Source organism: Neomonachus schauinslandi, chromosome 1, assembly GCF_002201575.2.
Source record: "Neomonachus schauinslandi chromosome 1, ASM220157v2, whole genome shotgun sequence".
In the NCBI taxonomy this organism is placed as follows: domain Eukaryota; kingdom Metazoa; phylum Chordata; class Mammalia; order Carnivora; family Phocidae; genus Neomonachus; species Neomonachus schauinslandi.
In genome coordinates this window covers 145,444,745-145,467,730 of record NC_058403.1, presented here as the reverse complement: position 1 = coordinate 145,467,730, position 22,986 = coordinate 145,444,745, and the positions used below count along the sequence as shown (strand labels likewise).

The window sequence follows — 22,986 nt, the reverse complement described above, 5'->3', positions numbered from 1 at the left end:
TAGGCATTTTCTGTACAGTTTTGTCCCAAATGTGAACTAGGTGATATCTTCAGTCAACTCCAAAATTTTATGAACTGAGAAAGGTATGAACCAAATAAAGAGTTGATATCTTGAGAGTTTTTCAGTCTGGTGATTTTTATGTGACCTGAGTTCTACATGATATTCCATTGTCTTGCATGGATGCATAGATATTTAAGTACATCAGAAGTTAAATGGATACATAAGTGGATGGGAAAACAGACAAATGGCATATATAAACATATATATTTATATATTTTTTAATATTTTTAAGTGAAAGAAAGGTAGGTGTGACTTCAAAATAAGTGTTAAATACAATTTCAGATAGTAAACCCTCATCTCTTCTGGATTTCTTCAACAAAACCAACAGCAAATTTTTATTACAAAGGCCTGGAAGGCTCAAAAAAAAAAAAAAGGGCTTCAATAAAGCAACACGCAAGGTTAACCAAATATTACCCAAAGAACTGGAGCAATATCACTATCCTGATTCAGAAGGATACAAGAATATTTACCCCTACTTTAACTCTGAGATTACCCTACTTTAGATTCCTATAGGTTGTATCCCAGGAGGGATCACTGTACCTAAATGCACTGATTTAGGTAGACAGTCAAAACATAGAAGGATTAAGTAAAAGGAACAAAGTAGAACATAATGATGCTTCTTTCTGCTACAAAAATAGTTGTGATTTAAATTTTATCTGCAAAATAAAATTATCTAACAAAAAGCTAAAATTGAAATACTCTGTCTATTCTGATTTCCATCAGAGATGGTCAAGTTCACATCTGTTTTAACATAGGATATTTGTGGTTAAGGGAGACAAAGACGCAATAAAAACCATCTGGATGCCCGTTAAGCCACCAACATATAAGCCAGGTAGTCAAACTCAGGACTTTTAATGGATATTATTTCAAAACCAGATAAAGAGCTCTACGGTATATTGTCACTAATGGAATCCACTTACAAATTCCAATTTCTAAGAGGAAATACAATTCTAATTTGTAAAAAATATAGCCCTGAGATTCTAAAAAACAAAGGCTTAATAATTTATGAAGTCATTATGGCCCTGATGATTGCACAGGTCACAAGAGAATTATAAAGAAGAAAGGCAATACTCATTTTCCCCAGGAGAGAAATGCTGAATGCCATATTGTCATAAAAACACTGTAAGCACATTTATATCAGCATGATCTCTTTTCAAAACACACAAAGCTAAAAGAAAATATGAAAACTAAAATCCATGTTGGCAAAGTACTTCCAGCCTAGCAAAGGCAAATTCCACAGAGATTTTCCCCAGGGCTTGCTACCTCGCATGAAGCGTTTCCTGACTATCCTACCTAAAACAACCCCTTCCTCATTCCCCTTACGATCATTCTCTATCCCGACACTGTTTTATGTTTTGTTTTTCTTTACGGTGCTCACAATTAACTGCAATCATCTTATTTATTTGGTTACTGCTTTATCTTACCCACCAGAATGTAATTGCACTGAGGGGCAGGGATCCAATCTTACCCACCATAGCATCCCCAGTGCCTGGCACGTGGAAGTCACTCAATATATATTTATTGAAGGAAGGAAGGAAGGAAGGAAGGAAGGGCTGGCTTTAAACCTCGTATGCACAATCACACAATGTAGTACAAATGACATGATCTACCTTTGTATGAATATTAAAATTTCCTCTTCCCCAAGAAGAGCAATGGTGTCTTTCCTGAGTGAAGGAAATCCTTTAGTCCCATTTATGGCTAAATACTGAAAGAGAAATGCCCTCACCTTGTGGAACAAGTCTCAGAAAAAAACATTCAGTCAGGAGATACTGACTTTTGATACTAAAAGTTCATTGATAATGACTTTGATATTCAACTTCTGAGAGGTGCCAATTTTAACTGATAAAGTCACTCTGGACTTAAGTTTCATTAGATATTGCCTCTTCTGCATGAACCTTTCGAATCAAATCTTGTCTCTCTACTGAAGGAAATCATAGCAATTTCCTGAGTATATATGGTTATCTTTCTTTCCAGAAAAAAACTTTTTCTAATGAATCAGTTATGGTAGTGGCATTCCAACCATCTTGGAGGAGGCGAAACTGAAGGAGGGAAGGAGAGGAGCAGGAAGTGAGGGCACACGCACCAAGTGTGGCAGAGCCAAGATTTCATCACAAGTATATTCTTTTTTTTTTTTTTCTGGTTTTTTTTGTTTTTTTTTTTATTCTTATGTTAATCCCCATACATTACATCATTAGTTTTAGATGAAGTGTTCCATGATTCATTGTTTGTGCATAACACCCAGTGCTCCATGCAGAACGTGCCCTCCTCAGTACCCACCACCAGGCTAACCCAACCTCCCACCCCCCTCCCCTCTAGAACCCTGTTTGTTTTTCAGAGTCCATCGTCTCTCATGGTTCGTCTACCCCTCCGATTTCCCCCGCTTCATTCTTCCCCTCCCGCTACCTTCTTCTTCTTCTTTTTATCACAAGTATATTCTAATCACAAAACCCAGACTACCAAGGGCCAACATCACCAACTTGAACATGCAGAGTCTTCTCAAGCTGGTGGCAGACAAGGAACTCAGAAAGGTTGCCAGCACGAGGGAGGTTTGACAACTGTTGCTGACATAAAGATGGAGGGGCCCATGAGAAGAAATGTGGGTGCCTAACGGAATGCAAGGCAGCACAGAAACAGGGACTTTGGTCCTACAACAGTGCACTGGAGTGAGTAATGGCCCCAGAGGATATGTCCAAGTCCTAACCCCCAGGACCTGAATGTGATGTTATTTGGAAGAGGCTTTGCAGATTTGGTTAAGGATCTCAAGATAATTCAGGGTAGGCCTTAAACATAATGACAGATGTCCTTATACCAGAAAAGCAGAGGCAAACTCGAGGCAGACACAGGGAAGAAAGCCATATGAAGACAGAGGCAGAGACTGGAGTGGATGCTGCTATAAACCCAAGATTGCTGGCAGCCCTCAGAAGCCAGGAGAGAGGCATGGTTTCTCCCTCGGAGCCTCCAAAAGGAACCAACGCTGCCAAGACTTTGACTTTGAACTTCTGACCTCCTCAATTGTCAAAGAATAAATCTCTGCTGTTTTAAGCCGGTCAGTGTGTGGCAATTCAGCCTTAAGAAACTAATGCAAACTACAAGAAAAAGAATTCTGTCAACAACCCGACCGAGCCCAGAAGCAGGTTTCTCCCATAGTCTCCAGGCAACGACTCAGCGCAGCAGACACCTGACTTCAGCAGCATAAGATCCTGAAAAGAGAACCCGGTCACGCTGTGTCAGACTTCCCACCTACAGAGCTAAGTAGATGTTGATTTAAGCCACTAAGTATGTGATAATTTGTTATGCATCAATGTGCATCTAATGGAATATTTAGAGTTTAATATTCTTGTATTATTACATTAGTTATAATACTCATGATGCAATGTTACAAAGAAGTTTTGGTGGTGAGCATCTTTTTCTTGTTCCTGATCTTAATGGAAAAGCCCTTGAGTTGTATTTCAAAACTGTGATCAAAAGAGTTCTGAGAGATGGTAATAGATAAGCCATAGGAAATAGTGTCTTAAGGTCATAAAATGTTGAGAAACACTGAGCTCAGAAAGTTAAATGGGTGAATTGTGAAATTCAAAAGCCAAGGGATAGTAAACACACAGAACGGTTCAGAAAGAACATGTGTTCTGTGGCACGTTTATGAACATTACGTAGGCACACTGTTGAAGGAAGTTGGCTTCAATATTTAATTTATACTTAGCTAAACATTTCTATTTGTAGGACTTACAGACTTCTTCAGTTAAAAAATATTAATGTCTGAAATATTTGGCTCTACCAGACAGTACGTGTTCCATAAAGGCTGTACCTATCTTGGTCATTATTATGTTCCCAGAAACTAGAAATATGCCTCTACAGCAAGAGGTACTCAATTAGTACCAGTGAATAAATAAGGTGATTAGGAGAAAAAGCATTCCCTCCCCAGCTCACTTCATATAACTATCCCATGCAGATGTCCACTGGAAATAAGCTGGCCTGTTTACTGCTCACCTCTCTGCACCTTCCACACCTTTGCTTACCCCAATCTTGCCTAGAAGACCCACTGCTTTTCTAGGCAACCCTACCTAGATTTCAAAATCTAACTGAAATACCACCTCTCTATCCATGGTATTATAATTCTCCACATAGAAAAGGCACTGAACAAATACTTACAACTAAAGTTCATCTCTTCAGAAAGCAAAGCAGGTACACTGCGAAGAGATAACACTTCTTTTATATTAATTCATTAATTTATATAGAAAGCAATCCAGCCAGGATATTTATGATAGATGAGGTGATGGTTAATTTTATGTGTTAAACTGACTGGGCCACACAAGCACAGTTATTTGGTCAAACACGATTCTGGGTCTGTCTGGATGCGATTAACATTTGAGTCAGGAAACGACGTAAAGCAGATTGCCCTCCCTAGTGTGGGTGGGCCTCATCCAATCAGGTCAAGACCTGAGTAAAACAAAAAGGCTGAGTGAAAGGGAACTCCTCTGTTCTACTGCCTTGAGCTGGGACATTGTTCTTCGGCTGCCTTTGGACTGGGAACATCGGCTCTTCTTGAGTTTCCAGCCTGTCCGCTTTCAGACTAGTGTGTACCCTACCAGCTGTCCTGGTTCTCAGGCCTTTGGACTCAAGCCAGAACTACATCATGGGCTCTCTGGGTCTCCAGCTTACTGACTGCCGTTCTTGGGACTTCTCAGCCTCTACAGTCATGTGAGCAAATTTCCTTATTGTAAATCTTTTTCTCTACATGCTTACATCCTATCGGTTCTATTTTTCTGAGAACCATAACTAATATTTAATAAGATATTTATTCTTACAACTGAGTTTTCATTCATATCACTAGCAGTTCTGATAAGCACCTAGAACACAGGTATTACATGGTATTTAACAAGATTAAATTACTGTCCTCCCTGAAATTTTGTTAAAGCTTTTGGAAAAGACATCTATTCTTTCCTGAGGATCAATACCCAGGAGCCATTTAACCACCAAGTAGAAAGAGCCTCTCTGAGAACAAAGCTACATAGCTATAGGCAGAGCAGAGAGAAGGTGAGAAAGACACAAACACACAGGAATGTTGACTTCACTCACACCCCTGAATCTAGCTATATTTGATGCTAGCACAAGCTCATAATGTGAGCACATGAGTATTTTCCAAATTAGTTTGAGTGTTACCGTTTGCAAATAAAATAGTTAACTATTTTAATAATAACTAATAATAATTTAATAATTAACTAATGCAACACTTCTGTGTAAAAACTGGGAAGCCTACTGTATATGTGCATGAAAAGTCTATCCCCTTGGCTTTAGCCAAAGCATTAAGGTCAAAGAAAGATTAAAACTTTAACAAAATTATGGGGTGCCTGGGTGGCTCAGTCAGTTAAGCGTCTGCCTTCAGCTCAGGTCATGATCCCAGGGTCCTGGGATCGAGCCCCACATCGGGCTCCCTGCTCAGTGGGGAGCCTGCTTCTCTCTCTCCCTCTGCTGCTTCCCCTGCTTGTGCTCTGTCAAATAAATACATAAAATCTTTAAAAAAAAAAAAAACTTTAACAAAATTAAAAATGTGGATATTAATATGTAGATTTGACAAGCCAAAGCCCAATGCCATGTTACTCTTATAAACTGTAGAAACTTCACAATTCTTTTATTAAAGTACAACTGACATACAAGATTTTATTAGTTTCAGGTGTACATCATGGGATTTGATATTTTTATACATTATAAAATGATCCCTGTGATAAGTCTAGTTACCATTATCTGTCACCACACAGTTACTACAATGTTATTGCTGATGTTCTGTAAGCTGTACACGACATCCTATAACTTATTTATCTTATAACTGCAAGTTTATACCTCTTAACCCCCTTCACCTATTTCGCCAGCCCCACCCCCTTTCCCCATCCACTTCGGGTAACCAACAGTTATTTCCCGTATCTACGAAGCTGTTTTTGTTTTGTTTAATTGTTTTTGTTTTTTTAGATTTCACATATAAGTGAAATCATACGGTATTTGTCTTTCTCTGTCTGCCTTATTTCACTTAGCATAATATCCTCTAGGTCCATTCATGTTGTCACAAATGGCAAGATCTCTCATAATTCTTAAGCCATATACTTACCTACTCAATGAAGAACATGAATTTTCTATGATTAGCATTTCTTTTTTCTTTTTTTAAGATTTTATTTATTTATTTAACAGAGAGAGATGCAGCAAGAAAGGGAACACAAGCAGGGGGAGTGGGAGAGGGAGAAGCAGGCTTCCCGCTGAGCAGGGAGCCAGATGGGATCGTGACCTGAGCCAAAGGCAGATGCTTAACACTGAGCCACCCAGGCGTCCCTGATTAGCATTTCTAAACTTACAGTCATCAACAGTTATCATCAAAGACCAAACTCTTTGTCAAGATTTCTAGTTTTCCAGAGTCAAGGTTAAATGAATGCCTTAGATTTCATTTTTAAGTTTTTATTTAACATTTACTGAGCCCTTACTATATATGCCAGGCACAATCAGCAACACCTATTTTAATGGCCACTTCACATCTTTGAAGTATGTACGATTACTACTATTACTGTCCTATTATAATCTTCCTTTTAAAGGTTAATAGGAGAGATTATAATAATTTACCAGTGCTACTACTGTCAAGAGTGTACCGTGGCCCACACACTGTACTAAGTATTTTACAAGAGGTATCCCATTTAACCCCCACAACTATCTTCTGACTTAGATACCACTGTCCCCATTCTGCAGATTAGAAAACTGAGGCCAAGAGAACGAAATGTAGAGCCAAGACCTACACATCACGTCAGAGTCAGTCCACAAGCTTTGAAAACATCCCACACCCTATCCCAACCAATTTCGTGATATTTTCCAAAGTGGATTTCAAATTGCTTAATGAAAACCTGAACTCATCTACATTACTTCTCTTCTTGAATTGCCATGTGGTTTCATTCGTATTTTCCTCTGTAATTCCTCATCTCTGGGAAAAGTAAAGATACCTTTTTCTTATTCTTAAAGATACACATTAAAAGAAGTGCATACTATTTATTCCAGCTCAGATGAATAAAACAAAAGCACGGATTTATAGATTTAACACTTTTTATTTTACAAGCTCTTCCAAAAGTGGGCAAACTTCAGATAGGAAGAAATTTTATTTCAAATTTGCATGGGTGTTAACCAGCTATAAGTAACCTGTGAAGTCCTCACCAGTCAGAATGGCTAAAATCAACAAGTCAGGAAACGACAGATGTTGGTGAGGATGCAGAGAAAGGGGAACCCTCCTACACTGTTGGTGGGAATGCAAGCTGGTGCAGCCACTCTGGAAAACAGTATGGAGGTTCCTCAAACAGTTGAAAATAGAGCTACCCTACGTCCCAGCAATTGCACTACTGGGTATTTACCCCAAAGATACCAATGTGATCCAAAGGGGCACCTGCACCCCAATGTTTATAGCAGCAATGTCCACAATAGCCAAATTATGAAAAGAGCCCAGATGTCCACTGACAGATGAATGGATAAAGAAGATATGGTACATTTATACAATGGAATACTACTCAGCCATAAAAAAAAAAGAAAAGAAATCTTGCCATTTGCAACGATGTGGATGGATCTAGAGGGTATTATGCTAAGCGAAGTAAGTCAATCAGAAAAAGACAATTATCATATGATCTTGCTGATATGTGGAATTTAAGAAACAAAACTGAGGATCATAGGGGAAGAGAGGAAAAAATAAAACAAGAAATCAGAGAGGGAGACAAACCATGAGAGACTCTTAAGCACAGGAAACAAACAGAGGGCTGCTGGAGGGGTGGCGGGTGGGGGCGGGGGAGAGGCATTAGGAGGGCAGAGGATGTAATGAGCACTGGGTATTATATAAGACTGATGAATCACTGACCTCTACCTCTGAAACCAATAATACATTATATGTTAATTGAACTTAAATAAAAATAAGTAAATTCTTTTTTAAAAAGTAACCTGTGAAGTCCTGTTAGGGGAAATCCTGTCCCTACTGTGGGGGCACATCTCAGGTCCTGAGAAATGCTTCTCTACAAGCTGTTAGCAGATATCCATAGTACATCTTTCAAAATTACATTTCTCACACACAAAAAAATCTTTTTAGGCATTTTCTTATCAGAAAGATGTATATAATTACAGATGGTTTAGAAGTGTAAGATGGCACTGAAAGCATGAATTAATCCTGTGAAAGAAGGTTCTAATCTTGTATTTACCCACATGAGTACAAACATACACACTCAGAGATGACAAATGGAACCAAAAGTACATTTACTGATAGTTTCTCACATGAGAAAGTTCGAAATTTTTTCTTCCTATAGATAACCACTTTCTTACTTTGGGTATCAAAAGTATTCTTAGAGTATATATTCATTAGCAGGAGTCTCCCTGAAACCAACTGCAGCAGTGCAGGAATAAAAGAAACGAGAGTCTGACTCTATAAACCAAGCCATTACAGATCAAGCTCCAAGCAGTCAAGACAGGCCCCCTCCACCAGGAAGAGGGCTCATACACACTGGCCACGCACTTCATAAAACGAACCTTCCGAAACCGATGACGAGGGGTTGAGTACTTCGGAATATGATCAGATCTGGCGGAACAGTGTGGAAATGAATTTTTTCTTACACGAGAACTGGTGATCAGGAAAAGTAGAACAAACTGAGGGGAGCATTGGGTGAAACTGCCGTTCCTAAAAACCTGTTGAGCTCAGACAGCCGGGGCCCTGAAGGCAGCCGGGAGCAGGCAGGCACACCAATGCAGGACATGCAATCCAGCATCTGCTGAATTGTCATCTTTTCTTTAATAGTGATATCTGGCATACGTTTTTCAACTTTAGTTCCAGGCATACTTCGGAGATATTGTGGGTTCTGTTCCAGATCACCACAGTAAAGCAAATGCAGCAAGAAAACAGGTCAAATGAACTTTTTGGTTTTCCAGCTCATATAAAAGTTAATTTACACTATACTAAATTAAGTGTGCAACAGCATTATGTCTAAAAAAAAAAATGCACGTATCTTGATTTAAAAAAACTTTATTACTAAAAAAGGCTAACATCACCTGAGCTTTCAGCAAGTCATATCACTGATCACAGACCAACATAACAAATATAATAATAATAAAGTTTGAAACATTGTGAAGATTACCAAAATGTAACCCAGAGACACAAAGTGAGCAAATACTATTGGAAAAAATGGTGCCAATAGACTTGCTCGACAGAGGGTTGACCTTCAATTGTGAAAGATGCAACATCTCTAAAGCACAATAAAGCAAAGCATAATAAAACAAGGTAGCCCTGTACTTTTGTTTGATAAGACTCACAGTGGGGGAGAAAACACCTCAGTGTCCCTCAGTTATAAGAATGTCATTTTAGGGCGCCTGAGTGGCTCAGATGGTTAAGCGTCTGCCTTCGGCTCAGGTCATGATCCTGGAGTCCCGGGATCGAGTCCCGCATCGGGCTCCTTGCTCGGCAGGGAGTCTGCTTCTCCCTCTCCTCCTCCTCCCTCTCATGCTCTTTATCTCTCATTCTTTCTCTCTCAAATAAATAAAAAAAATCTTTAAAAAAAAAAAAAAAAAAGAATGTCATTTTAGAGTTTCACATGTTTGCATTGGGTCCTCTCAGTCGTCATCCTCCTGTGTGTTTGCTATGTGAACCGCGGAGTCAAAGGAAAAAGATAACCCCATCCTGTTAATTAGTAGTCATTACTTTTTCTAGCACGATACCCCACCCCTGCCAAAATATCCTATTTGTAAATAAGCTTAATTTCCATTCCAAGAGTTTGGGGTGATGGAAGATTTCTTTCATCTCTATTATTCTGGAGCAGAGCCAGGAAATGTCCCAATTCCTTGTTCCAATAAGTCTTGTAATGTTGACCTTGAATAATAAACCTTACCCCTCTGGCCACGAATACCTGTAAATCTGCATAACTTCAGAGTCATGTGCCTTAGGGAAAACAGGGAAGGCTCTAAATGGATTCTCCTGGATTCTCTGCAATGTAGTAGCATAGGACACCAAGACCCCAACCCCATCACTGGACCTAGTTTGACAGAAGCATCCTGGACATCCTACACTTCTCTGCGTGAATGCAGCACGTGGGACTTACTGCGGAAGTAAGACGTCTCTAATGAGAGCCAGAAGATTGCTGTCAAAATCAACATTCGCCTCCTTCTTGCCATCCCCAACCTCCTGGTTCACGAGTAGAGATGTGGTTTCTGAGAGCAACCGCAAGCTAAAGAGTCTCCACTCCACTTGAAAGAAAAAAAAAAATGCCAAGAATGTGAGTACATGGAGAGAGAATGAAAACTGAATGTGTACCTAATGGCATTCTCCTTGATGTGGTCACACTTACCATTTTGACTCTGAACCAAGGAGACCAAGGGTGGCAGGATATAATCAACAACCTTAAAGAAAAGACATAAAAGACTTGATTCCAATCTTTTTAATCACAAAACTGGTATTAACTACTATCTGTGCTTTTTGCACTGACAGAATCACTAATCAAAAGGGGGAAAATCAACAGCTAAATTTATCCTGGATTTAAACTCTGCATGACATTTAATAAACCACCAAGCTCATTTAACTCTGAAAAAGTCCTCAGGTCAAAATGACATTATGATCACCAAAACAGTAATTTATCAAACCTTCAAGGTTTATAAAAGGAACTTTACTATATAACACAAAATCTGGTTGGCATGGGTTGACATTAAACCACCAAATTAATATATATAAGCTGGTGATCATTACTCTAGTTTAAACTACACAATCAAAATATTGGGGAAAAAGGAGTCACCCAGTCTTCATGCTTTATTAAATACATCAAAGAGCAGTGACAAGTTAATCTTGGGTGTTTTTAGAAACTGATTCAAAAGATGTAAATCCTACACAAATCACCTCTAGAATTTCCTTGTTATTTCAGACAGAGCACAATCAAATATGGTTTGAAACCTACTCCAAAATAACAAATTTATTCCTCTGGATGAAAACGAACAATGACGAAAGGACAAATTGTTTCCACAATCTAATCTGGAAAGCTACTCCCTCATTTGATGAACTATTTTGGTGACAATAAACAAAATTCCTGTTGTTTACAGCTGAATTTATTTCTGACCCTGAAATAGGTATTTGTTCTCTCTACACTGATAAGAGGGCAGGAGACGCTGGTCACAGCCCAACAATACCATCTTGCTGTCCAAACCAATGAAAGGAAGCTCCGCATAGGTAAAGATCTCCACACATGGGTAGTAGCCCATCTATTCTAGCTCCACCTTATGTAATAAGCTTATATATATCTTGATATTTGTTCAAGAACCCTAAGAACCAGAGATGGTTTGTTTATCCTCTTCCATTAAGTGATGTCACATCATTCAAAGCATAGACATCATGCTCCACTAAGAAATCTTTGACAGCTCTAAACTCGCAGTTATGTCAAAAGCAAAAACCATGCAAAGGAAAGAAATATATCCTACTATTAACACCTATCAACATGATCAACACCTATCTTAAAGGTTTTAGAGAAGGGGGACTGGCATTATTGATCTAAATGTCCAATTCAAGTTTGAAATACAGTTAAGCATGCTCAAAAAGCAAGATCGTCAGAAGATGAACAGACAAAAATCAACAGTATTCCTATATGCCTTCAATAACCAACTAAATAACATAATTAAGATACAATCTACAACAGCAATTAAATTCTAAGGTGTCCGTGATATTATGACTTCTACAGAAAAAAAATGTAGAAAATATTTACAGGTATGATTGCCATTGATAGACTTCTGAAAAAAGCTTGGAAGTGTCACAACCATCCTTACAACAAGAAAAATGCTAAACAAACAAAATCAACAACTCTTGTCAGACACATCGGAGAACTGAGGTCACGGAACAAACTGCTGCCCCAAACACTGAAGAGCCAGGCAAATATAGAAAATCACATGAAACTCCACTGGAGCCAGCAACTGGTACAAAAACTGGAAGGGTAATCTAATCGTTGGAGCCTGAGCTTGGGGGATAAAAACTCCTAGAGCCCAGCCTTAGTGGAGCCCCCACACACCCAGGAGTTTACTTCCCAGAATCCCCACTAGATTCTCAGGATGAAAATCAGAGAAACCACCCCCCATGCTTCCAGCAGAAGGAGGAAAAAATAACCATTGTGAAACATGCTCAGAGCATTCTTTTCTCCTCAACAAAGGCCTAGACATAGGGGACACTACTTTACCAGAACCTAACTGACTGGGAAGGACAAACCTAACCCCAGTACCCTCTAAGCCTTCCTGTCTCCCCTGTGGGGGGAAACAACTGAGAAGTACTTGTGAAGGTCACAGACCAAATGTGCAGGCTCACAAAAAGAATCCTAACCATAGGACTGTCGGATGCTTCCCCTCCCACCACAACATCAACAGGGCTCCTGTATAATAACACAGATTACAACTGAGACAGTTGCAAGACACAAGTTTTATGTCAGAAGGAGTTATTAGGGAAACCCAAAACAACAGGAGAGACAAAAACAAGAATGCTGGAGGGAATTTTAGCCTCTGAAACCACAGGTTCAGCAAACAGTGGACACAACCTGGCTTCAAGCCACATACATGTACAATCTCACACTAATGACTCGTTTATCTCAGTTCATTTTACCTGATCAGAGGTCATGTTGGAGTGAAATATTCAAAGAGTTGAGAGAAAAAAGCCACCAGCTTAGAATTCTGAGTGAAATTATCCCTCAAAAGTAAAAGGAGAAATAAAGATATTCTCACACGCCAGTAGACCTGCCTTGCAAGAAATGTTTTAAAAAGTTCTTCAGAGAGCGGGGCACCCAACTGGCTCAGTCAGAGAAGCATGCGACTCTTGATCTTGGGATTGTGAGTTCAAGCCCCACATTGCATGTAGAGATTACTTGAAAATAAAATCTTAAAAAAAAAAAAAAAACTCTTCAGAGAGAAGAAAAATGATACAGGTCAGGAAACTCATATTTCTGTATCTGAGAAGGAATAAATGAAGGTAACACATAGTCATTGATGAGAAGACTCAGAGAGGTCAACTCTCCTCAAATTAACCCAGAGTTCCAATGTATATTCCAAAGAGGTTTTCATGAACTCGTATTGATTCCATACTGTATTTGGAAAGTAGCGGGGCACCTGGGTGGCTCAGTTGTTAAGCATCTGCCTTCAGCTCAGGTCATGATCCCAGGGTCCTGGGATCGAGCCCCACATCAGGCTCCCTGCTCAGTGGGGAGTCTGCTTCTCCCTCTCCCACTCCCCCTGCTTGTATTCCCTCTCTCGCTATGTGTCTCTCTCTGTCCAATAAATAAATAAAATCTTAAAAAAAAAAAAGTGATACTGCTAAAGAAACAGAAAGATGGATGGCAATTAAGAGGGACACACTAGAATGCTGTGAATTGTGCAAGACTGTTGAATCACAGACCTGTACCTCTGAAACAAATTATGCAATATATGTTAAGAAAAAAAAAAAAGAAGAAGATAGTAGGAGGGGAAGAATGAAGCGGGGGAAATCGGAGGGGGAGACGAACCATGAGAGACGATGGACTCCGAGAAACAAACTGAGGGTTCTAGAGGGGAGGGGGGTGGGGGATGGTGATGGGTATTAAAGAGGGCACGTTCTGCATGGAGCACTGGGTGTTATGCACAAACAATGAATCATGGAACACTACATCAAAAACTAATGATGTAATGTATGGTGATTAACATAACAATAAAAAGGTAAAAAAAAAAAAGAGGGACACACTAGTGTTTGAGCAAAAAAAAAAGGCTTGACTTTGAATAAATTTTCCTCTTCCTCAGTCTTGAAGCCTCTCTTCCTTCCCCTCACTTGGTTTTCTGTAGAATCCTTTGTTCCAGGAACTCAGTATTGATACTGACATCTCACGGACCCCAACGTATACTTAATAATAATGGCCGCACCGCTGCTAGTCATGAGACCACCTTGAGGACATGATGAAGACAGCTGGTAGGATGTGTATCAGATTCCTATTGGAACCACCCAGATCCTGTATTTTCCTATAAAACCCCTCAGCCTTTTACCCCGGGAGGACTTGCAGTCTTGGAGGCATTACCCTGCTGCAGACTCCTTCGCCTGGCAAAGTAATAAACTGTCTTCCTACTTTATACACCAACTCTGCCTTTGCTCTGGATTTTGGCTCTGGAGCACAGAGGCTGATTTTCATCAACAGGACAGAAACAAGAATAATAGAGAACTTGCAAGATATTGTGGGCAGGGATGATTTACCCTACCAAGTTTCCAGGTTTACTGTAATGGAAATAAAGTGGTACAAGCATAGGGCTAGACAAAGAGATTTATGGAATATAATAGACAGCCTAGAAATAGACACATGTGGGAACTCAGCAAGAGGCAGAGAGAGCATTATCAACAGTGCAAAAACATATAGACTATTCATTTAAGGGTATAGGTATAATTAGCTATCTATTTGGTAAAAAAAAAATATGCCAAAGAATACTAAAAAAAAAAAATTATTACAAGAAGATTAAAGATCTAACAGTTAAAAAGAAAGGCTTTTAAAGGAAAATATGCGAGAACAGTTTTGTGATATTAGAGTAGGAGAGGACTTTTTTTTTTTTTTTAAAGATTTTATTTATTTATTTGACAGAGAGAAACACAGCGAGAGAGGGAACACAAGCAGGGGGAGTGGGAGAGGGAGAAGCAGGCTCCTGGCCGAGCAAGGAGCCTGATGCGGGGCTCGATCCCAGGACCCTGGGATCCTGACCTGAGCCGAAGGCAGACGCTTAACGACTGAGCCACCCAGGCGCCCCTTAAATAACATCTAAAAAGTACAAACTGAAATTAAAAAAAAAAAAAAAAACCATTTGTATCAGATGAGTCCCCAATAAACAAAATGAGAAGAAAAGCCACTGGCTAGGAGAAAGTTCTACAACCTCCATACCTGACAATGGATTAATATGTGGAATACAAGAAAAAAAAAATCAATGGGAAAAAGATGAACAATCCCTACAACTGGAACAAGTGGTTCACAAAAGAGAATACCCAAATAGCCAACAAACGTGAGAACTACACAAACCCACCGATGATCAGAGAAATGAAAATTAGAACACTGAGATACCAATCTATACATATCCAGTTAAGAAACCACATTAATACCAGAACTTGCAAAACTGGGGTGAAATAGGTACTCACATACCACAGTAAATCAGTAAATTGGTACAACAACTTGGATAAAGAATTTCACGACACCAACCAAAGCTAAAGATGAACACACCCTACAACCTAGCAATTCCACGTCTATGTGACACATTCAAAGATCCTCACTGAAGAGCTGATTTCAAGAGTTCAAAAACAGAATAGGTAAATCTCTCATCATTATATTTCATGAAAGCAATCACCTTGCAAAAAGATCTACACGACATAATACTATGTAGCCTGAAACAATACCTATAATCTTAAATACATACTAAATGTAAATTTCAGTATTAAAAATATATTTCATCAGTTTTAGAAGAAGAAATCTAGTTCATTTTAATATCATTTAATTTTTTAATTAGTAATTTTCCTTTGAATGACTGAAGGCAATTATAAATGTATCCCAGGATGATACAAATTTAATCCTTCCAATTAAGAACGATCCTTTAGAAGAAATAATAGAGGATGGTAATGAAGAAATAAAATGCTTGCTATAATATGTAAATGAAAAGTACAAGAATATTCAGAAAATTATTTGACTATTCACCTTTAATTCATATTTTTGCTGAAAAATGACAGTTGATTACATTATCAAATGAAAGCTACCCATAAAGACACAAACTGATAAATAAAAATAAAATTACACTGAAAATGTCTGGATGCTTAGCAATTCAAGCAAAGCAAGGGAGATAAAAATTAAAAAACAGTTTCATCCATTTTATTTATATTCTATTCAACGACTTCATAAATCAAAATAATAAATGGTTTTCAGGAAAAGATCACTGGTTTTCAAATCATAACAAGGAAAAAGACCACATACCTTTGGCAAAATGCTCACTTAAAATTAAGCATACAATGATCTGAGCAAAAAAGAACAGTGAAAGTTAAAGTTTTAAAATGTTAGTTACTGGACGCCTGGGTGGCTCAGTTGGTTAAGCGACTGCCTTCGGCTCAGGTCATGATCCTGGAGTCCCGGGATCGAGTCCCGCATCAGGCTCCCTGTTTGGCAGGGAGTCTGCTTCTCCCTCTGACCCTCCTCCCTCTCATGCTCTCTGTCTCTCATTCTCTCTCTCTCTCAAATAAATAAAAATAAAATCTTTAAAAATAAATAAATAAATAAATAAAATGTTAGTTACTTTGGAGCATAGAGCAAAGAAACATATTATTTAGTCCTTGGAGTAGAATTTTAGCAGAACATACAAAGAAAATTTAACAATAGAAATTTAAGAAAATAAAACATTTTAATATATTCCCATACAAATCAGAAGGCTTACTGTATCTCCTCTCAACAAAATGTAAGAAAAAAAATTTGTAGAACTGATACAATTCAACATTTCTACACATATAAATACACACACACACACAGAGACACACACACACATAAATGATTTCAGTGAGCTCCCTTTATGTAGGTACGGGGATTTTATCACCACCACTATCAAAACTTAATAGCTACTAAGGGCTAGAAGGGAAATGAACACAAATGTAGAATAACTAACATTACATAAATTGAGATATGTGGGTGAGCCAGAGTTTCCTGCAGAGGGGAAGGTGTATTTTGTTGTTGCCGCTGTCCTTGAAATAAATAACTGCTTAGAGTTAGATTTAAACTTTAAAAGGCAAGCTGTAGAATAAAACAAATAACATGATCCTGTTTATAGAAAAATGTAATGTTCATGTCTATATAAACTCATAGAAAAACAGAAAAAGCAGCAGAAATAAACCCTACAACATACTAAAGTATGAGAAGTGGTTGGGGGATTAAATGTCCATCTATGGATGAATGGAAAAACAAAACATAGTATATCTGTGCAATGGAGTATTTTCAGCCTTAGAAAGGAAGGAGATTCTGACACATACTATGACATGGATGAATCTCAAGAACAGTACCATAAGTGAAATAAGCCAAATGCAAAAGGACAAGTATTGTAGGATTCCACTTACATGAGTTTCCTGGAACAGTCAAGAAACAGAAAATAGAATCGATGGTTGCGAGGGGTTGGGGGGGGGGGGGGGAGTGGGGGGGTTATTGTTTAATGGGTACAGCATTTCTATTTGGGAGGATGAAGAAGTTCTGGAGATGGTAGTGGTGGTTGCTCAGCAACATGAATGTACTTAATGCCACAGAGCTGTACACTTAATAATTATTGAAGTGGTAAATTTGGGGGGAAAAAAAAAAGACCTAGAGATCCATCCATATGACGACTTGGGCCTTTTTTTTTTTTTTCCTTTTTGAGATATTTAGAGTAATTTACTCGTAATTTATTTTGAAAACATTCAGATGAACCTTAAAACAATTACCTGGAGATATAACCTACAAGATAGCAGTCAGAGATGAGAAAGCAACTCTAAATTGAGAGAGCAGGTTGACTCATGATGACAAATTGAGCAAAAATTCTAGCCTCTGGCCCCAAATCCCTGGAGTCACAAGATCACTCATGCAGAGAGGGAGAGAGGGGGACTGCTGTAAAATAAAAGACCACAGCTCCAAGGGTGCTCAAAGTGAGGCAGCAGAGCATGGCGGGGTGGGGGAACATCCCAGAAAAAGGCTCTTGGAAACACAGGATTGATGATAACTTGGGCCCAGCAGCAGGGCGAATTTGTTCTTTTTTAAAAATATCTTGATATCTGTATTTCAGGACAAACGGTTTCCTATATATCCCTATGCAGTTTATTCATTTTGCCCTATGCATTTAAAAACATCTTTCCAAGAATGAGTTCACAGACTTCACCAGACTGCCAAAGGCTTCCAATGTACAAAACGCAGGAACAAACCAGAGTCGAAGCCAAGAACTCCACGCTGCTGGGCTCACTGGATTCTTGCACCCTTCCAAGCGTGGGTCACTTGCCCATTATTTCCAGCCAATCCACATGGGTCCATCTTTAAAAATGGACCCATTTCACCAAAGAAAAGAATCCTTCTAACAAAAGCTTCATCAAGATAAAGACAGGTGTGAACTTCTGATTAGAGCTTTTCAAATGCTAACCAACCACCTATTGAGGGCGTATTCATGATAGCATACTTCACATACAAACTAACCTTTCCTGGGGCAGACATTAAAACTGACTCATGCATGTACTTTTATACCTCTATGATTAAGTATTTTCAAGTAAGTTACTCTAAGTATCTCAAAATAATACGGGGAGAAACCTTAAAATGACTCATGAAATTATTTCACACTTCTCTGCTGGTAACACCCACTCCTCACCTGGGAGCCCACTCAGGAGTTAATGCCTACCTGTCTTCAAGATTTAGCTCAAGAATAAAATCATCTCTAAAAATCCTCTCCAGACCCTGTCAGACTGAGTAGGGCTCTTGGCTATACCCCATGCAAACCACCAATACAGCACTCTTCAAACCATGCGTGGTCCAATCTTAATTTTTCACACTGGTCTCTTCCTCCCAACCAAAACTGAACCTATTTAGAGCAGGGTCTGATTCTAGCTCACTAGTGTATTCTCGGTGCTTTATTTTGAAGAGATGGTTTACAAAAGGTACTTTACTATAAATATATGAGTGATAAATACATAAGTAAACCAAAAACTTAAAAGTTTTTTGGGGTCCACTCATTACATCACTGCTATAACTCTATTCATATTAATTCATCCCATTAATATGAATAGGATATTTAAAAAATGTTTTGAAACCTAAAAGGTATTTGTTCGGGTGCCTCAGTGGCTCAGTCGGTTAAGCATCTGCCTTCAGTTCAGGTCATGATCCCAGGGTCCTGGGATCGAGCCCCACATTGGGCTCCCTGCTCAATGGGAAGCCTGCTTCTCCCTCTCCCACTCCCCCTGCTTGTGTTCCCTCTCTTGCTGTCTCTCTCTCTGTCAAATAAATAAATAAAATCTTTAAAAAAATAAAATAAAAGGTATTTGTTCTACACAATGGCAATTTCTTTTTCTTTTTTTTTTTTTTAAGATTTTTATTTATTTATTTGAGACAGAGAGAATGAGAGAGAGAGCACATGAGAGGGGGGAGGGTCAGAGGGAGAAGCAGACTCCCTGCAGAGCAGGGAGCCCGATGCGGGACTCGATCCGGGACTCCAGGATCATGACCTGAGCCGAAGGCAGTCGCTTAACCAACTGAGCCACCCAGGCGCCCTGGCAATTTCTTTTAAAAAAGAAAGGAAAGAAAAACCTAATTTGAGTTTGTATCCTAGGTGTCAGCTGAGGTCACCCCAAACTTTAATTTTAAATAAAACTCTCAGGCCTGAATGCTATTAAGAAATCTCCAGTCCTCTCCCAGATTTTGAGGAATGTACAGTGGTTTATTTACTTTCCCATGCTTCACTGCCGACTCCAAGATTTTACTTACTCTAGTATTTTATTAGCTTCTCACCTTCTCCTGCTGTTTGCTTCAGAGAAGCTGACTATACAGATGAGCGGTGGTCAGACTATCTGTGACAATTAGGACCCTGCCCCACAGCCTCCGCAGGAAGCCAAATCACACCTGCTGCAATCAGCTCAGGATGGTCAGGGCATGGTGGATGACTGCCAGCTTCACTGTGTTTTGCACCCTTCACTCCCCTCCCCAACTCAAGACTGGCCAGAGAAAGCCAAATATGCTCCCCTAACCAATCCCATAGGAGGCCCTATTTCTCATTAGTATGCCTCCAGCTCCCCCATGCCAACCAAGATACGCCTTCAGCCTTCCCATTTTTTTTTTTTACCCTAAAGTTTTTACACCCTCTGCCCGCCTTTGAGTCTCTGCCAAATGCAAGTGATGGTGCTGACTTCTTTGCTACAGCAAGCTCTGAATCCACAGCCTCTGCTTGTCATCATTCAGGTGGTCTTCCCTGATCTCCACCTTCCTCATGGTACCATATGAACACAGATGCAGAACATAGTCCCTTTTTAAGGACTGAATTTAAAATCTCACAAGTTGTCAGTAGGTACACCGGACTTCACTGAGGGCTCAGGGTGATGCAGATTTTATAACATCAACACTGACAATCTGCAATTAAATATTAAACGTCTGGTTTTTGGTTGTGTTTGAATCACCTGCACCTTTTTGTTTTACTAAGCTTCTCCCCCCCCCGACCACCCCAAGCTCTGGGGATCCTGCCCTGTTGCCTGTCTCTTCTAGGCTCCCCCTTTGTTCCTGCCTTTTTTCCTCTTTTCTTCTCTCACTCAGCCCACCCAATGCCTGTTCATTATTTACGCAAATTTTACTTATCCTGCCACCCCCACCCTTGTCTATCCAGGCTTCGAGGTGGTTCCTAGATCCCTACCTACAAAGGAAGCAGAAGTCCAATACAGACCCATCTATGGTTTAATGGTTATTAAAAAGCCACGAAAAGGTTCCAAGGTGACAGCTTTTCTCGGTCTTCCAGCAGACCATACTGCCCGACATGCAAAGAGGAGGTCCGCCTCCACATAATCTGAGACCCACACCCCTCCCAGAGATCTCTGTCCATTCTCTCTTCCAAATATACTTTTAAACAGCATTCATGTGTTATTTCCTTTCTTAACACCCCATTTTTTTAATTAAATTTGTAATTTTAATTCCAGTGTAGTTAACATACAGTGTTATATTAGTTTCAGGCGTATGACGTAACGATTCAACAATTCTATACATAACACCCCTTGATTTTTATCTAAACCTGGAGCTAAGTTCCCTTAGCAGCGGAGAAATTCAAATCCTGTATCATACCAACACAAAGAATGATTACTTGTTAATCATGTTACAAAATGCTTCTGGATTTTAAAATCATATATGGGGAATGCAGTCTGACTCAGGATAAAACTCAATCTGCATTTTGAGAAGTCACATTATAAAGGTATGCTTTCATGACAATCCAAAGCCAAATGGCAACAATGCAGCAGAGTAATAAAGAAGAGAGGAAAGGGGCAAAAACCTAAAAACCCTCTTTACCAAATCACTTTCAAGTCACAGTGAGGAAACCATGAGAACAATATCAGATGCTGTGTATGACAAAGAAAGTGTTCTACACCTTCAATTGGCTTTGTTCACTGGTACGAGGTCTCCCTGTTAAAAACAAGAGACTGAACCATCGGAGACAATATACAGTACCTTCACGGTACCTTTTGCTGCTGTGAAGTTAGATGGTTTGTTCATCAGTGCTCTCCTCTTCTTGAATCTTCCACAGAATTTATAAACAACATATACACCATTTAAGTAAATACCACTGCAACTCTAATCAAGCTCCCCTGCACTAATGACTTCGATCATGAAATTCCCCCATTTGTTATTTATTTTAGTTGTAGAGATAATACACCTGTGTAGAGAGCAATCCAAGGAATTTTAATATTTAATCAATGCTTGCAGCATTGCTTTCTTATTAAACAAAGACATTCGTCTGTGGTGGAGGTCATTTAAGGACATGTCCTAAAAACAGAGTTGTATTTCACTTTTTTAAAAAATGCAGATTCCCAAGTCTAGGGACTTTTTATTTCTTTGCTCCAAAACTGGGCAAAAGCCCATATTCAAACACTCTGTGTGCATGTGTGCACATGTTGCTGCTAATGATCCTCAGTGCCCCAAAAGAAATGAATACCTGTGGCTTAGGGATGCTACTGACAGCGCTGGGACACTTAAGCTAAACAATCACAAAGGCATTGAAATGTGTAAATAACACTCACCTGGCTAAACCTTACTTCACTTGTTCTTAAAGCCAGTGATGGCCAAGGTGATACTTTATCATTTAACAGACTTATTTTCCATTTTAAGAAATGATGAACATGCAGCTCAGCAGTTTTAAACTGTAAATAACCATGTAACCATATTCAAATTTTCTTCTTTTCACCAAGAAAAAAGCAACAATCTAACCTATGGAAAGTGTATTTCTGAAATAATCATTTATGACGAAAGTATGCCTCATGCTGTTATTTTTGTAGAGGGGTGTTTTTCCTATTTTTTTTTTTAATTTTATATAGGAAAGTACATCATTTGAAAAGTGAAGTTTACTATTCTAGGCACTCAATTAAAATTCTTATCCTACATTTGAAAATTAATCACCACTTCCTTCATTGCAGCAGACCTTGGAAAATCTGGTGCCCCTGACAGCACAGTAATTAACATGTTCACACCAACTGCCAGTCCCCTTTCCTCCACACGAAGTAAGTGAACATACAGGGAAAACATGCCTAAGACATGAATTCTACCTCTGCTAATGGCAAAGCGGGTCATACAGAACACCCCTTTTAAGGAGAACAACTAAGAAAACTAGACACAACTTCCTTAAATCTTCTTTACAATATTAAATACCTAAACAGATGTTAAGGAATTCCCAAGGCACAAGAGAGTGGCAATATTCCAGAAGACTGGCCTTTGCTATTGGCAATACCGGGACTGGGAGACACAGGCAGTCTCGTATACTACTGGGAGGAAAGCAAAATAGTAAACCCTGGGCATTTATCCTTTGATCCCACAATCACTGCTCTGCAAATATGCCCTGAAGATACACCTCCAACAACAAGAAACTGCATACGCCATGAGGTTATTTGTTTATAACTGAAAAATATTATATACTACCTAAACATCCCAACACACGAGATGGGTTGAATAACCTACGACCCACATACACACGTGGAGTACTACACGGATCCAATGAAGAAACAGGAAGAGCTCTATGGACTGAAATGGAGTAATTTCCAACATCCATTATGAAATGAAAAAGTGAAGTGCAAACGAATATATATGTTATCTTTTACATAAGAAAGAAGCAGAAATAAGACATCTGTTCTCTTCACAAAAAAGAAACACTGAAGGAGAAACCAGAAAACAATGAAGCCAGCTACCTGTAAGAGTAGGG

The 22,986-nt window shown here is 39.1% G+C and overlaps 1 protein-coding gene across 1 annotated transcript in view; it reads right to left on the bottom strand.

The window, feature by feature from the left end:
- ULK4 (unc-51 like kinase 4) overlaps positions 1 to 22,986 on the bottom strand; it is a 607,678-nt gene that overhangs the window by 378,159 nt on the left and 206,533 nt on the right. The window contains exons 28-29 of the mRNA XM_044912620.1: positions 10,395 to 10,446; positions 10,149 to 10,293 (exon numbers count right to left, since the gene is read on the bottom strand). Coding sequence (XP_044768555.1) covers positions 10,149 to 10,293; positions 10,395 to 10,446 — 197 coding nt within the window. The remainder of the gene's footprint in view (positions 1 to 10,148; positions 10,294 to 10,394; positions 10,447 to 22,986) is intronic.